The following is a 17831-nucleotide window of genomic DNA, read 5'->3' as shown; positions in this document are numbered from 1 at the left end:
CCAAACCCCACAATTCCCTGCTCATGTGATTTCAATAAGGAACAGAACATCCCAGTGCAATGCATTGTGGGTTATGTAGTTCCTGCATGCTGTCTGTAAGCTGTGGAGAAGTTGTTACAATTTGTAACATCAGTGTTTAGTCCCTCCTTCCCTGCCAGGATTTCAAATGATGCAGAAAGAGAAGAACTATTACACAGCTGGATTTCAGCATAGAAAATGGCTTTTATTCAGACTTTTTGTAGAAACAGGTAACTCTGATGGGTATATTAGGGGTTTGTGTGTTATGTGGCCTCTTTATTATATTTTGGTTTGGAAGTCGGAGTTCCCCTTTAATAAAACCCACATGAAAGGAACAGATACAAATACATTAGTGACATTTCATTAGGAGGCAAAGCAGCAAAAAAAAAAAAAAAAGGAATGGGTTGTGATCTATAAGTCACTGAAATCCTGTACAAAGGGACTGTACAATTCACATATACATTTATATACAGACACTCCATTTCCCCTCAGTCACAAGTTCAATTCCTATTTGTCAGTAGCAGATTTTTTTTTATAAAAACCATCTTAAAAAAACAAAAAAGCAACATTTTCTTCTCATTTCCATTCAGATAATGGAACATAAAAAAAACCTTATGAATAAAGTTCACTCAAAAGTGCAAACATTGTGCGACCCATCGGTGGCTCCGCGACTGCGCCCAGATCATTCCGCTCTTCTCTCTCGTCTCCTTGGTATCGTGTGCGACTGCTTCTCCCCGACTCTCCTACATAAGGCGACCTACGCGGCACAAGGCAAATAGGAATTAATAAACATACCAACAAGGACGAGAGACACATTGAAACTACAAACATCTCTCACCCTGAGATGCATAATAATAATAATAATAAAGTGACCTCCAAATAATTCTAATCACTCATCCTCGTCGCCAATTTGTTATGTTTTGGTAGCCGAGGATGAGTAGAATATACCAGTGCTTTATTAGCAGGCTCATGCAGCCATTACACAACAGTAAGCAACTCTAACACCACAAGCTGTATAGAAAGTATGGACAGTATAAGTCTTGAGCACAGTGACATCTACAGGCCATTTGTATAAACCCCACACTCAGTACAGGTCCAGGCTTCTAAGTAAGGCCCCGATCCATAGCACCAGGTGCAGAGTAGCAGCAATTTATGTCACATACTACAGGTATGGGACCTGTTATCCATAATGCTCTGCACCTGGGGTTTCCCAGAAAATAGATCTTTACTAGTGATGGGAGAATTTGTCCTGTTTTATTTTGGCATTTTGCAGCGAAATTCGCAAAATGGCGGAAAATTAGCGAATTTTGTTGCCCGCGTCAATTCGGACTTTTTCGGCAATTTCGACACCAGCCTTAAAGTCAATGGGCTTACGAAAAATGTTTACACACAACGGTTTTGACGTGAGTGACTTTTCTGACGTGTGCCCAAAACGGCGGCAAAACTTAGAATTTCGCTGCAAATTCGCGCCTGCTGAATTTCGCCCATCACTAATCTTTACTTAATTTAGTAAAGATTCAACTTAAACTTCATACCTTAAATCTGCTAGAAATTCATATAAACATTAAGGGGCAGATTTATCACAGGTCGAAATGAAAATTCAAATAAAAAAAAATCGAATTTCAAACTTATTTTTGTGTACTTTCGACTAAGTAATAGTCCAAATTAGATTTGAAAAAAATTCAAAAATTAAAATTTCTAAATTTATCATGTACTGCCTCTTTAAAAATTAGACTTCTACCATACGCCATCTAAAACCTGCCAAATTGCTGTTTCAGCCTATGGAGGACCTCCTAGAACCTATTTGGAGTCAATTGGTGGACTTTGAAAAATCAAAGTTTTTTTGGGAAACGACTTCGAATGCGCTAATACTTCCATTCGTACAATTCGAATTTGATCGAAAGACTGACCTATTCAATCAAAAACAGACCAATTCAGAAAAAAAAACTTCGTTCATTTCGGTTGGTCTTTTTAAATTCGAATTTCGAAGTTTTTCAAATTCAACCCTTGAAAAATCTGCCCCTAAATAAACCCAATAGGCTGGTTTTGCTTCCAATAAGGATTAAATATATCTTAGTTGTGATCAATCTACTGTTTTATTATTATAGACAAAAAGGAAATCATTTTTTTAGGGATGCACCGAATCCACTATTTTGGATTTGGGCCGAACCCCTGAATCCTTTGCGGAAAATTGTGCCGAATACCGAATCTGAATTAGCATTTTTTTTTTTTTTTTTTTTTAGCATATAACATTTTTTACTTCCTTGTTTTGTGACAAAAAGTCACCTAATTTCCCTCCCCGCCCCTAATTTCCATATGCAAATTCGGATTTGGTTCGGCCAGGCTGAATCCGAATCCTGCTGAAAAAGGCAGAATCCTGGCCGAATCCTGGATTGGGTGCATCCCTAAATTTTTTAGAATTTGGATTATTTGGATAAACGGGATGCAGCCTTTCCATAATTCGGAGCCTTCTGGATAACAGGTTTGCGGATAACAGATCCTATACCTCTATATGACATTGTAATATAACAGAAAATATTCTGTGAGCAAGTAAAGCAAAAATAAACGGGACCGCTTTCCCTAAACCAATATATGGCTTTCCCCTGTGCTGTATTTAAATGGAGTATTTGGAAGTATGCCGGCTGCAATGGGGCCCTGTATGGTAATGATCCCCTGCAGCCACCAATGCAGCACAACAACCAATGCAGCGCAACAACCAATGCAACACAACAACCAATGCAACACAACAACCAATGCAGCACAACAACCAATGCAGCGCAACAACCAATGCAGCACAACAACCAATGCAACACAACAACCAATGCAGCACAACAACCAATGCAACACAACATGCCACATTCTCTCTCCTCTTCCAGGTGCAGAGCACAGACAGAAGTGCAATGGAGTGTGACCCCTTCGGTGCTAACTCGCATTACTCTGACTATACTGAAGATCCATCCAGGTATCATTGTAAATAAAGGCATCAAAACAGAAAGCAAAGTAAATATTTGACGGCAGATTTGCACTTTTGTGCTTCTGTTGCCGCAAGCAGTGAGTAGAAGTAATATTGCAGGGAAAGCCGACTTACTGAAGGGGTTAGAGCCGGGCCTCTTTCCAAGAGGGAAATTTCCAGCATTTGTACCTGAAAAGAGAAGGACATATCAGTAATAATCCGAATTCTCTATTTTCTTGCATCTATGCAGCAGCGATTAACAATTCAGAGGAGTGTTAGAGTTCAGCACTTCTTACAGTATGAGCTCTAACACGCCATACAGAAGAATGGGGCGCAGATAATTGTGCCAATTCATAATAAGGCTTTTCTGAGAATCAGAATATCAACATATGGAGTGAGTCGAGTGAGTCGCTTCCCTCCATACTCCTTACTTTCTGAGTGGGAGCCTTAAAAGATCACGATGGCTACAAACAATAAGGCATAAAAGTGCTGTGGGGATGATGGGAGGTTGAGTTGTTAAAGGAGAACTAAAGCCTAAAAATGAATATGGCTAAAATTGCTTTATATAATGAACTTATTGCACGAGGCTAAAGTTTGAGCTTGTCAATAGCAGCAATGATCCAGGACTTCAAACTTGTCACAGGGGGTCACCATCTTGGAAAGTGTCTGTGACACTCACATGCTCAGTGGGCTCTGATTGGCTGTTGAGAAGCTAAGCTTAGGGCTCGTCACTAATTATCCAGCACAAAATGAGCTTCCCTGTAATATAAGCTGATGCTACAGGTTTGCTGATTATTCAATTCTGATGCTAATTGCACTGGTTTCTGTGCTGCCATGTAGTAATTATGTGTATTAATTACTAATCAGCCTTATATTGTGACATTTCTATTCTATGTGTACTGTATATTGTGAGTGGCTCCCTAAGCTCAGTAAGTGACAGCAGCACAGAGCATGTGAATCAGTGAATCAGCAGAAAAGAAGATGGGGAGCTACTGGGGCATCTTTGGAGACACAGATCTTTACTGCTAAAGGGCTGTGGTTGCCTTGGGCTGGTACAGAAGCACAAAACATCATGTACAACATTTCTAGCTACTTCTTTAGTTAAGCTTTAGTTCTCCTTTAAAAGGGGGATATGGGAAGAGTTTTAAGGTGGCCATACACGTAGATATCTGCTCTTTTGGCAAAAACGCCACATTGAGGGGGGCGATATCGGGTTGATCCAATTGTGGGCCCTAATCGGATCCTAATCAGCCAAATGGGAGGTCGGATCGCGGACCGCATCAACGAACAGATGCAACCTCGATCCGACAGGATTTTTAATCAATCAACATCTGCCCACCTTTCGGACAGATATCAATTGGAGAAGCCCGTCGGAGGACTATTGGCAGCTTTTATCGGCCCATGTATGGGCAGCTTAAAGGAACAGTTCAGTGTAAAAATAAAAACTGTGTAAATAGATAGGCTGTGCAAAATAAAACATGTTTCTAATATAGTTAGTTAGCCAAAAATGTAATGTATAAAGGCTGGAGTGACTGGATGTGTAACATAATAGCCAGAACACTTACTTCCTGCTTTGCAGCTCTCTTGCTTTACACTGATTGGTTACCAGGCAGAAACCAATCAGAGACTTGAGGGGGGTCACATGGGTCATAACTGTTGCTTTTGAATCTGAGCTGAATGCTGAGGATCAATTACAAACTCACTGAACAGTTATGTCCCATGTGGCCCCCCTTATAGTCGCTGACTAACTCAGAGTTAGAGAGCTGAAAAGCAGGAAGTAGTGTTCTGGCTATTATGTTACACATCCAGTCACTCCAGTCTTTATACATTACATTTTTGCCTAACTAACTATATTTGATACATTTTTTTTATTTTGCACAGCCTATTTATTTACCCAGTTTTTATTTTCACACTGAACTGTTCCTTTAAGAAGTGACTTGGAGAGCAGAGGGAGAGGAGGCTGTAGGTGTAAGTAATACATTAGAGCCACAGTATAAGAAACTGCAATGGATAAAGGTGATTGGTTAAAGCAGAGGAGCAGGATACGCAAGGTGCTAAAGGTAAAAGAGTAATGGACTAAATATGTGATTCCAAACTCAGCCCTTGGGCACTTTGACTTGGATTCAACACGTGTGTTATTCTTTTAAACCTATAATTTATTTCCGTGTAATTACAAGCCAGGGATAGTTGGATACTTCCCATGAGTTTATTTCTGCCTCTTTATATTTACAAGGTTCTATGTCTGTCAGCTTCAAATTGGGGCTCTGCAGCTGGGAGTTGTAGTTGAGCAATAGCTGTAGGGCCACATGTTGCATCATCAGTCATTACAGTGTGCAGCAGACAAAGCAATCTTAAGCCGTTGCACCAGTGAACACTAGATGGCGACCTAAGATCATACATTTGTTATAGACAGGAGAAAGCTGCAGGGAACAAAGTGAATCATATTGATCCAGATTAACTGAAGTCACTTTTTATAGCTAAATATTTGTCCCTCGAACACTCCTATGTAGGAATAACCAAGAAGACATCCCTATATAACACTCAGTAATAAGACAGGATTTAAATTACAAGATCATTACTATGGACATGTAGAAATGTCAGTCTTTAAGCGCTAAATACAGTGATTTTTAAAGGGCATGTAAAGGCAAAAAAATAAAACCCCATTTTTACTTCCTTTAATGAAAAAGAAACCTATCTCCAATATACTTTAATTAAAAATGTGTACCGTTTTTATAAGAAACCTGACTGTATGCAGGGAAATTCTCCCTTCATTTACTGCTGTAGATAGGAATTGTCAGACGGTCCCTAACTGCTCTGCAGGGAAACAATCATACTTATGAACAGCAGGGGGAGCCCCCGCCTTACTTCCCAGCCATGCAGAACTCAAGCAGCTTTGTTTGTTTCCCTGTAGAGCAGTCGGTGACTGTGCAGAGACTGTGCTGGGAAATTGACAATATGTCTAGCCCCATGTCAGATTTCAAAATTAAATATAAAAAAATCTGTTTGCTCTTTTGAGAAATGGATTTCAGTGCAGAATTCTGCTGGAGTAGCACTATTAACTGATTCATTTTCAAAAAAACATGTTTTCCAGTATCCCTTTAAAGTTGAAAAAACGCTGGCGACTTGTCCTTTTTTTAGGTGGGATTAGCTGCAAAAGTCCTGCCTTAATCCTTTTTTTGGGTAACCGGTTTTCCCCAGACACTTTATAACATATGGAACATTCATTTTACAGTGGGCTCGTGTGTAGGGCATTATATTAACTCTCTTGTCTTTATTAAGGTTCCCTGGACATTTGTAATAATAAGTGGTAACTTCAAGCATTTGCACCAACATTTATAATAAAGACGTCCATGTAATGTACCCTAAACGTAAGAGGACAAACAAAGTTTCGCTAGGCAGAAGGGATCACAAGCGTAACTTCGCTTTGAAATGCTCGCGCTGCCGAAGTTACGCTAGCGAAAAGTTGCCAGCGTTCGGCACCCAGGATGCAATTTAGTGAATTAGCAAAGCGGTAATGAGTCAAGTGAATCAAAGTGTATGAAGCATTCGCTGGAGACAATTCGCCCTTTAGTGAATCTGCCCCTATGTCTCTATAGAGTCTACATTTCCATTTCTGTTGACCAGGTAGTTGCATTTCATTGGATAGTAAACTCTTACTAAATTGCTAGAGATGTAGCGAATGGAAACACCAGATGAGACATTACCTGGTTCCTTGCGGACTCCTAGACAGCCTTTAAGCTCTGAAAATGAAATGGATTTGTCCTTATTAAGATCACAGTAGTCAGTGAATCGCCGGCCACATTTCTTGGGTTTGGCTTTCTTTTTGACGTATCTTTTGAAGGGCTTCATCTCCCTCTTATTTATGTCTTCGCTGCCATTGCTGTCTAACTGGCTAAAGTACCAAAGGACCACTCGTTCCTCCAGTGTGTGATTGGGATCTGGCTCTGAGAATCTGGAACACAGAGATGACATGAATTATATCTGCTCCCCAAGATCACTTTGTAAGGGTGCGGAAGCCTTACACTCCAATGAATGAAGCAAGTTGGTTTAACTTTTTTTCATATGTGGCTAGAGAGGAACGTCAAGCAGATATTTCTAGTAGCGCGGATTTGCTTAATACATGGGCAAAGCCAGCGAAGAAATTGTAGCTACACGGCGGAGCTAATGGGTCATGTCATGCCAAAAATACTGTGCAGCAGGATGGACAGACACAGTCATCATAGTACAAGTAGATCAGCAAAAGAACCACAATAAGAAAATCTTTTTGAAATAAACTGTAACATTGGCGTAACCTTTAGGCATTTACTGGTCTCCTGCTTGAAGGAGAAGGAAAGGTTAAAACTAAGTAAAGGTCCATCTACATATACCAGTAAACCCTCAAAGTAGTGCTGCTCTGAGTCCCCTGTCAAAAGAAACAGCACATTTCTTTCCTTCTATTGTGTACTCATGGGCTTCTGTATCAGACTAACTGTTTTCAGCTTAAACCTCCAGGGCTAGGGCTTGAGCATGCTCAGTTTGCTCCTCTCCCCCCCCTCCCTTCTCTACTGTAATCTGAGCCCAGAGCAGGGAGAGACTCTGGCAGGAAGTGATGTCACACCACATTAATACTGCAGCTGCTATCCTAAACAAACAGAGAGTTTCTAGAGCTTTTTACTCAGGTATGGTAAAACATTCTACAGAATAAATATATCATTCTAGCTTGCACTATTGTGGCTAATCTATTGCCAATAAAATGCCTCCATAGCTTTCCTTCTCCTTTGAAAGCAATTATTTGGCTGTTATGGGTTACTTCCCAGTGAACCACATGTAGTAACCCTTTATTTACATTTCCCCAATAAGCTCCTTGGAACTGACCTCCCGCCTGTAGCAGGCGCTGCTGAGTTGATGGCCTGCACCATGTCCGTAGTGAGAGCATCCAATAAACTGGTGATGAATTCCAACTTCTTTGCTTCTGGGCAACCTGGGAAGGAGAAACAAGTCAGCAGCTGTAAAGGCAAAATATTCAGTACGAATGGGATCCTTTCATTTGCTATCGTCACTTCTAGAAAAAGAGCGTTTTTGCCAAGCTAATTTTTTTTAGAAAAATGCAGATACAAATGTACGTGCTACTGATGGACATTTAGGAGCAGCTTCACCTGGAACTGAAGAGATGTTTGGAGAAAAACAGCCTCGGGTCATACCAAGAACAAGTCACCTGTCCTCATTATAGAATTACTAAAGGGTCATTTCTCAAACCAGTGTTTTGCTTCCACTATACTAACACTTAACTACAAATCTGAATGTCACTAATGTATAGACCAGTGATCCCCAACCAGTAGCTCGTGAGTAACATGTTGCTCTCTAACTCCTTGGATGTTGCTCCCAGTGGTCTCCAAGCAGGTGCTTCTTTTTGAATTCCTGGCTTAAAAGCAAGTTTTATATAGCATATAATGGGTTTGCACACTCTAAATAATATACAAACAAAAGGTGGTATAAAGTACATTTCTTTTTATAGATTTATAGCAGTAAAATGCACATCAGATAGATCAATATCTTATCTAAGACAATTTATACACACAATATATATATACATACCACCAATTTTGTAAGTTCAAGGCAAAAAGGAAAAACAAACCACAAGGCACGGATACACTTGACAAAAATGAGAATACCCCCATGTTTCGGCACTATAGCCTTTGTCAAGGGGGATTCTGAATCTGAATTATTTCGAGTGTGCAAATCCATTATATGCTATATTGAGTTTTGGGTTACTTGTTGTGGTGGTACCCTTGGGTTATCTGCACCTCTCACGCCTGATACTTAAATATTTCTTTAAAAAGAACTTTTTTACTCTTTGAAGTGCCCTCATTTGATCTGTTTTTCTTTAAAGGGAAGCTTTAGCTGCATAAACAACATGTATAATGCCAAACAGAGCCTCCTGTTGGCTGCAAGTCTACATAGGGGCTGCCAATACCCAATCACAACTCGTATTTGGAAGCCCCAGGATCTTTTTGCATGCTTGAGTTGCTCTCCAACATTATTTTATACTTGAGTGTGGCTCATGGGTCAGAAAAGTTGGGGAGCCCTGGTATAAAGTGTCACTTTCCAGCTTCATTAATGGAGTGCGCTACAGGCAGAATTAGACCTGTGACTGCCGCCCCGAAATGCATCATAAAGTAAGGTGGCAAAAATATTTTTAAAAAATTGGGAGCCAGCAAATTGAGTGATATTAAAACATTTCAGATTTATAAAAGCATTTCCCAAATTGTGAGGTTGCTCCCACAGAGAAGCTCGGAGCAGTGGTAGGGGAGCTCAGTCTAAAAGGCAGTTACCATAATGCTTATTTATTGACTCAAAGCCAAGCTTTGGTGTGAAAACTTGTTGTTCTACATGTTCTTGGAACTTGTTTTTTTCTATATCAGTATCTTATGATACTCAAGGTATTTGTTGGACAGTCTGTCCCTTTCTTGGCCCTTCCTGAAGCTTCAGGACCAACTGATTGTCAAAAGGATGAAAAGAGGACTTTGTAGGGGGAACCATGTTTGGGCCATTAGAAAAACCTGCAAGATGGAGTTAGACTAAAAGAATAATATCACGTGATTTACTAGAACCGAAAGCTGCCAATGTTGGTACGTGAGGGACAATACATACATAGAGAAATGACAACTATCAGAAGCTCAAGCCTTCCATTCTCATTCATCTATTATCATGTGTCAACAGATATCCGCTTTGTGCCCATGAGAATGGCTGCTGAATCTGCTCCTGTTCTTGCTAAGCAATGTGACAATATCGCTTTAAATGTAATTGAAACTCTATTATCTCTATTATCCAGGCTGCAGAGATAAGAGACATCACAGAGAACCTCATGGCAGTGATAAAACAGTCAGTAACGATTATTGAAGGTATTCACTGCATTCTCCCCTTTGCCTCTGCTTTCCAAAGTGATTTGTTGCGGCTTTAAATCTATTTAATAGATCAAACTGATTGTCCCATCATTTGGTTCTCATTATGGCTTTGTAAAGGGACTGGAGAGGACAAGGTAAATGGGCCTTCATTCCTCAGTCTCCTTCTGATCTACTCTCCTTTCCCGACATCAACGCTTTCCTAATCCCTACAAGGAGGTTACATTGTCAAACAATGAGCAGATTCCCAGCACAAATCAAAGGCAACTACAGATTCAATTCATTTCAGATGTCCATGTAACTAATGGGTGTAGACTTGTGTCAAAGGAATCTCTGGAGCAGAGCTACTTTCCGTAGAGATATTCACTATCTCAGGCCTCTAGTTTAGATGCACCCCCCTCATCACTAGGTGCAATGGAATCTCCAAAGAGTGGACAATGTAAGGAGCAAATTAGTTATTAGAATTTTGAGACATTCGGGGTCATTTATCAACACTGGGCAAATTTGCCCATGGGCAGTAACCGATGGCAACCAATCAGATTGCTGCATTCATTGTTCTACTTGCAGCTGGTTTCAAAAAGCTATTCACTGATTGGTTGCTATAGGTAACTGCCCATGGGCAAATTTGCCCAGGGTTGATAAATGAGCCCCATTGTCTTTATAATATAAACCTTATTATCACCTCCCAAAGGCCCCTTGTCAGTTTTAGACTTGTTCATGTTCAAGGGCCCAAAGTTATGTAGGTAAAGCCATGGCCAAAACCAAAGAAGCCATTAAAGGAGAACTAAAGCCTAAATATGAATAGGGCTAAAAATGGCATATTTTATACAGTGAACTTGCACGAGGCTAAAGTTTGAGCTTGTCAATAGCAGCAATGATCCAGGACTTCAAACTTGTCACAGGGGGTCACCATCTTGGAAAGTGTCTGTGACACTCACATGCTCAGTGGGCTCTGATTGGCTGTTGAGAAGCTAAGCTTAGGGCTCGTCACTAATTATCCAGCAGAAAATGAGCTTCCCTGGCTGTAATATAAGCTGATGCTACAGGTTTGCTGATTATTCAATTCTGATGCTAATTGCACTGGTTTCTGTGCTGCCATGTAGTAATTATGTGTATTAATTACTAATCAGCCTTATATTGTGACATTTCTATTCTATGTGTACTGTATATTGTGAGTGGCTCCCTAAGCTCAGTAAGTTACAGCAGCACAGAGCATGTGCAGTGAATCAGCAGAAAAGAAGATGGGGAGCTACTGGGGCATCTTTGGAGATACAGATCTTTACTGCTAAAGGGCTGTGGTTGCCTTGGGCTCGTACAGAAGCACAAAACATCATGTACAACATTTCTACCTACTTTTTTAGTTAAGCTTTAGTTCTCCTAAACATTAAATAAACCCACTGAGCTGGTTGTGCTTCCAATAAGGGTTAATTATATCCTATAAAATTATCCACTGGAGTCACTACTAGGACCACTGTCGACCATACAAAAGTAAATCTTGTGTTTTTATTAAAGGGATTGTTCACCTTTAAAAAAACTTTTAGTCTGATGTAGAGACACAGGGAGTAATATGGAGTATATATACACTATCCATAACACTGTATATGTGACTCCACGAGACTGTAGATGGAGCTGTCTAACTGGGAAATATTCCGTTACACCTTAAGCACAACACGTTTGTAGGTAGACTCCTTATCTTTATTGTACAATTTCCAGGGTGTCTGGAATGTTTCTCTTAATTCTGATGCAATTCCTTTGGCCAGTTACTTAATCTCCATAGGCACTAAAGTTAGATTGTAAGCTCTGCAGGCCATTGATTCCCTGTACCTAAATAATCAGTGTGCAGAGCTAAAATGAGTGGCATTGTGAATAAAGACAATCACAGTGTATTTAATTATATATTAGAGGTATATATGGAAGCTGACTGCATCCCCATCCCCTGCTATTGGTGTGTAGTGAGATAAGAGATAAAAGTGATAAAGCTCACTCTGAGCCAGTTGGAACAGGGTGTCTGGAATGTTCACATTAATTCTGATGCACAAACGAAAAGGAAATGTGATCCTTTTTTGCCTTTGATGGGGGTTTTTGGATACTTTAATTAAAAAATGTGTACCGTTTTTATAAGAAACCTGACTGTATGCAGTGAAATTCTCCCTTCATTTACTGCTGTGGATAGGAATTGTCAGACGGTCCCTAACTCTGCAGGGAAACAATCATACTTATGAACAGCAGGGGGAGCCCCCGCCTTACTTCCCAGCCATGCAGAACTCAAGCAGCTTTGTTTATGCCGATCCCTAAGCAGCCCAGACCACACTGAGCATGTGCACAGTCTTGGTCTTGCAAAGATGTATAACAAAGTTACAACATGGTGACCCCCTGTGGCCAACTTTGAAAGCATAAATCATTTGTTTGATTAGGCTTGTGGTGCAGTAAATTTATGTTTAGTATACAAAATTCAGCATTTCTAGCATTATTCTATTTTATACTTTACTTCCCCTTTAATGGATAAAAATGAACGGACATGAACGGAAAGAATGACTATCCTCATATTCTTTTTAGTTGGGGTGCATGGTGGGCTACTGTGACAGCAAATAGCAACATGTGGTGTAACTTTAAGGTAACATGGAATCTAAAACCAGGAAAACATTGATATTATTTTTTTTTTTCCAACCTGCTAATTCTTTGTCTTTAAATGGGTCGTCGGCGTCCGTAGTTTTCCATCTGGCATCACTTTCGCACACAGGAGTTTCATAGCTGCACGGGATTCAAACGCAACATTTAAAATTGCAACAGAAATTTGATGTTCAGGTTTATATTTAATCAAAACCAGCAAAACAATATGGCCGTGTGTGCATTCATTTTTTGTGTCATTTCATTGGATCTCAGTTCTGGCAGAATAACAGTCAGAAGAAACACAGTGAGACTGTCCCATTAATACACTGTATAGATTTTAGAGGACAGATTGGAAACATGGCAATTTGAACTGACGATACAGCATAAAGGAGGCTAAAGAACCAAGAAAACTTTCAATTGGTCTTTTCTGGCACATTACAACTTCATTTTTAGTTCATACAAGGGTTCTACTAAAATGTATTATTTTTCCATAAGTATTTTTGTTATTGAAACTTTAAGGGAATAATTCATCCCTATGAATATTCTTTTGAAAAAGAAAATCTGTACATTCCAAAATATAGAAGAATAAATAAGTCAGTTCCACTCTATAGGATTAAGTAAGACCTTACATTCATAGACAGTCATTAGTTTATATTTGGCATTATAATGAAAACAAAGGTAACTGAGTATTTTCAGTGTCAGACTGGCCTACCAGGATTAGGGATGCATCGAATCCACTATTTTGGATTCGGCCGAATCCTTCGCAAAAGATTTGTCTTCGAATCTGAATCTTAATTTGCATATGCAAATTAGGGTGCAGAAGGATTCGGTCGAATCCGAATCCTGCTGAAAAAAGCCGAATCCCGAACCGAATCCTGGATTTGGTGCATCCCTAACCAGGATACCAAAAAAACTTCCGGTATCACTGAGTAGTGATGTGCGGGCCAACACGGGACCAGCGGGTTGGGTGGGTTCGGGCCGACCCCTGGACAAAATGCGTGGGTGGGTCGAGCTCTCCCCACACGCAAAATAGTGCTTCTGGCGCTGGAATTTATAGACTTCCGCCTGCCCTGCCCCACCCCTTTTGTGACGTCACTGCGGGGGGGCGTGGGTCTATAAATAAAGGGGAGCAGTGGGCCCGGGTCGGATGCGGGTAGGGAGCGGCGGGTTAGGGTGGGTTTGCGGGTCGAGAAATTCTCGACCGCACATCACTATCACTGAGCTCTCCTGCTCCCATCTGCCTTGTATCCCTATACCATGCCCATTCCCAATTTCTATATAAGAATAAAGAGAAGAAATGGAGGGAAGCACAGATTTTAAAATTTAAGCAAAAATTATTATGAGAATAAAGAAAGTGAATGAAGAGAGAAGGAAAAACAGTTTGAAGAGTGGGCCAGAGGGTCAGGTTTTATGGTGGGCCCCTTGCACCCCAGTCGGACACTCAGAGGCCCATTTATCAAAGTCTGAATTTATCTCATTATTTTCTGAAAACTACTCCGACCAATTCCGCACGGATTTTCCCCCCACTAATTTATCAATACGTTTTCCCGAAAATTTCCTGTGCGGGTAAAAACATGAAAAATTAGCATTGTACAAATTGTGATTTTGCCCGAAAAGCACAAAATCTTTGGATTATTGTGAAAAACCCAGTGCAGATCGAGACTTCTCCCATTGACTTTTATGCAACATCGACAGGTCTGAGATGGCGGATTTTTGGATTCAGACTTTCCATCCTCGGGGTACAATATATCAAGAAAAATTCAAGTTTTTTTTTCTCCACTAAAAATTTGGATGTTATAGTAAAAAAAACACAATTTTTGTCTTTTTTTTGGCATTCAGACTTTAATAAATAACCCAGTTGGAAAATATTTCTGCTGCATTTATCATGCTCAAGCAAACGCCGTTATTTTACCGTGTAGATGTTCCAGGTAATGGACGACCGTTGTCTACTAAAACGCACCAGCAATATCCAGTGGACTGGTGGCACTGCACAGGTTTGTAAAGTCCTCCTGGGGCACATTCCGGGATCACAATTCCTTCTCTCGGGTTCAGTTTGGCTTCCTCCAGAGCACTTTGTCTCTCCTGGTCACAGGAATTGGCTTTCTCTGCAATAAGAAAACAAGTGTTAGCTACTTAGCAAAGACTGGTTAGAGCATCATGCCAAAGATTGGTTATAGCATCTTGGTTATAGCATCATGCCGTAGATTGGTTATAGCATCATGCCGTAGATTGGTTATAGCATCATGCCGTAGATTGCTTAGAGCATCATGCCGTAGATTGCTTAGAGCATCATGCCGTAGATTGCTTAGAGCATCATGCCGTAGATTGGTTAGAGCATCATGCCGTAGATTGGTTAGAACATCATGCCGTAGATTGGTTATAGCATCATGCCGTAGATTGGTTATAGCATCATGCCGTAGACTGGTTAGAGCATCATGCCGTAGATTGGTTATAGCATCATGCCGTAGATTGGTTAGAGCATCATGCCGTAGATTGGTTAGAGCATCATGCCGTAGATTGGTTAGAGCATCATGCACTAGATTGGTTATAGCATCATGCCGTAGATTGGTTATAGCATCATGCCGTAGATTGGTTATAGCATCATGCCGTAGATTGGTTATAGCATCATGCCGTAGATTGGTTATAGCATCATGCCGTAGATTGGTTATAGCATCATGCACTAGATTGGTTATAGCATCATGCACTAGATTGGTTATAGCATCATGCCGTAGATTGGTTATAGCATCATGCCGTAGATTGGTTATAGCATCATGCCGTAGATTGGTTATAGCATCATGCACTAGATTGGTTATAGCATCATGCACTAGATTGGTTAAAGCATCATGCCGTAGATTGGTTATAGCATCATGCCGTAGATTGGTTATAGCATCATGCCGTAGATTGGTTATAGCATCATGCACTAGATTGGTTATAGCATCATGCACTAGATTGGTTATAGCATCATGCACTAGATTGGTTATAGCATCATGCACTAGATTGGTTATAGCATCATGCCCTAGATTGGTTATAGCATCATGCCGTAGATTGGTTATAGCATCATGCCCTAGATTGGTTAGAGCATCATGCCGTATATGCTGGTTGCGCGTGATTTTTGTGCCACAAAAGGATTTTCTTAGTATTATTACAAATGTTCTCTCTTTCTCTAGATTTCCATTGTAAAAATGATTGAAGCAGCAATTAAATTTGCACAAGATGTGACCCAGTGTGAGTTAACTTTCCCTTTCTAAGTAAAACAGTTGAACCTGAACCCTCAAGAAATCAGAAGTAGCTCTATGTACCTCCGTGCAGCAGAACTTGCCCCACCAGGAAAAAAATGGTGTAAAATCCATAAAATGTAAAACTATGTTATTATATATTGATATTATGCCTTATATATTGATGAGACCTATAAAAACCGCGCGCTGTGCAATGAAAACCTAAAATTCACTGTTTATCGCTACAGATGTTGGGGCTGAAAATACAACTATGACATTTCTCCCTTCCTGACAGTTATACCGATACCTTGTGGGGTACAAATCAATATGGGCATCAAAGGAGGACTAAATAGCTGAACCTACTGGCGCCCACTACTGGTAGAAACATAACTGGTACGGGGCAGGGTTGGCTAAATAGTTCCAGAGATTCCAGCTAATGAAACATCCAATGTATATTCTCTAACACTTTCCATGCCAACAATTTCTTCTTTGTCTGGGCCAGCTCTATGAAAAAAAAAACTGTCAACTTGATTGTCTGCAAAGAAGAATAACAGTCAACGAGGCTGCCAAATATTCACAGACAAATGAGAAGATTAGTATTGAAAAACCGCTGAGATTAGTACAAGAATCCGAACACTGTACCGGAGTGTTACGAGGCTCCCAGATGGGAACGCTGTAAATAGCCCTTAAGTCCTCTCCTTTATTATAGTTGCTGTTTTGCAGCTCAGCCTTGTTTTGGCAGCGTTACAAAAAAAAAGCCAGCGTTGGCCATGTACTAATATCTTCTTGCTGCCAATCTCAAAACTGGCATCAGCATTGTAACTGGAGAAAACTTCTGCTGCTCAGACAGACTTCATTACTCTTTAGGCTAAGGGTTTTTATCCCTAAAGATAAATGCAGGTGAGAACTATATCAAGAACATATGGATCTTTATCTGTATACACAGTACTCGGACACTATGTCCAGTCTTGGTTTTTGAGGGGTTCACCCTGCGCAGTCCTACACGTCAGCACAATGAGAAGCTAATTTGGACATTCCACTGGCAACCCTAAATGCGGACCATTTGCAGTTTATCAATTTTTACTAACAAAGACGTTAAAGGATAAGTTAACCTTTAAAACAAGTCAATGTAAAATTGATGAGAGTGTTATTCTTAGCACTTTTGCAATGTACATTGATTATTTATTTTGTTTTTATTCCAAGATATTAAGGGATACATGTGCTGTTAATATGAATGAATTTTGTTACAACAGCGCCACCTGCTGGTCAGTTTACCACCAGTCTGACCAGCAAGTAGTCAAGGAAGTTGTCAGGAGAAAGAAAGAGGCTGATGTTCTTCTGCTTAGGAATAAAATTAGAAACCTTTCTCATGTCTTTCCTAAGCAGAAGAACATCAGCCTCTTTCTTTCTCCTGACAACTTCCTTGACTACTTGCTGGTCAGACTGGTGGGAAAATGACCAGCAGGTGGCGCTGTTGTAACACAATTCATTCATATTAACAGTACATGTATCCCTTAATATCTTGCAATAAAAAAAATAAATAATGAATGTAAATGACAAAAGTGCTTAGAATAGCCCCCTCATCCATTTTACATTCACTTATTTTAAAGGTTTACTTATCCTTTAAAATACCAAAGGGGAGTTATTCATCAGACTCACCATAAAGGCTGGTTATTGTTAAAAATATACCTCACTTTTCCATCTCCTTCCACTCAGATGCTCCTCTAGTTCAATTTAACAGACAATCAGTGCAAATGAAAAGATACAATTTTAGTTATAGAGGAGAATCTAGGGCCAGAGATATGGATAGGCTCTAAAGGTTTGAGAGAGAAACTTCCTATAGCTAACAGCTATAGGTTAGGGGTAAATATTAAAAAGACTAGAGCAGGGATTGGTGAGCAACACAGGCACAAAAAAGTATCTGGGGTGCCAAATAAGGGCTGTGATTGGCCATTTGGTAGCCCCTGTGTGGACTGACAGCCTACGGGAGGTTCTGTTTGGCAGTACTCCTGGTTTTATGCCATCAAAAATTGCCTCCAAGCCTGGAATTCAAAAATAAGCATCTGCTTTGAGGTCACTGGGAGCAACATCCAAGGGGTCGGCAAACAACATGTTGCTCGCGGGCTACTGGTTGGAACCACTGGGCTAGAGTAT

At 40.3% G+C, this 17831-nt stretch overlaps 1 protein-coding gene across 6 annotated transcripts in view; it reads right to left on the bottom strand.

The window, feature by feature from the left end:
* Positions 1-575: 575 nt before the first annotated feature.
* Positions 576-17831, bottom strand: part of smoc1.S (SPARC related modular calcium binding 1 S homeolog) — a 134242-nt gene continuing 116986 nt past the window's right edge. For 5 of the 6 annotated variants that reach the window (XM_041574720.1, XM_041574723.1, XM_041574721.1 and 2 more), the window contains 6 exons: positions 14375-14567; positions 12521-12603; positions 7826-7931; positions 6676-6923; positions 3107-3160; positions 576-775 (listed from right to left, as the gene is read on the bottom strand). In XM_041574720.1, the coding sequence (XP_041430654.1) occupies positions 762-775; positions 3107-3160; positions 6676-6923; positions 7826-7931; positions 12521-12603; positions 14375-14567 (698 nt within the window). In that variant the 3' untranslated portion in view covers positions 576-761. The remainder of the gene's footprint in view (positions 776-3106; positions 3161-6675; positions 6924-7825; positions 7932-12520; positions 12604-14374; positions 14568-17831) is intronic. The other variant, XM_041574722.1, reaches the window with a different exon arrangement.

This window comes from Xenopus laevis, chromosome 8S (assembly GCF_017654675.1).
Source record: "Xenopus laevis strain J_2021 chromosome 8S, Xenopus_laevis_v10.1, whole genome shotgun sequence".
Taxonomy (NCBI): Eukaryota; Metazoa; Chordata; class Amphibia; order Anura; family Pipidae; genus Xenopus; species Xenopus laevis.
Note: the sequence above shows the minus strand (reverse complement) of the source record. Positions and strands in the feature narration are given on the sequence as shown.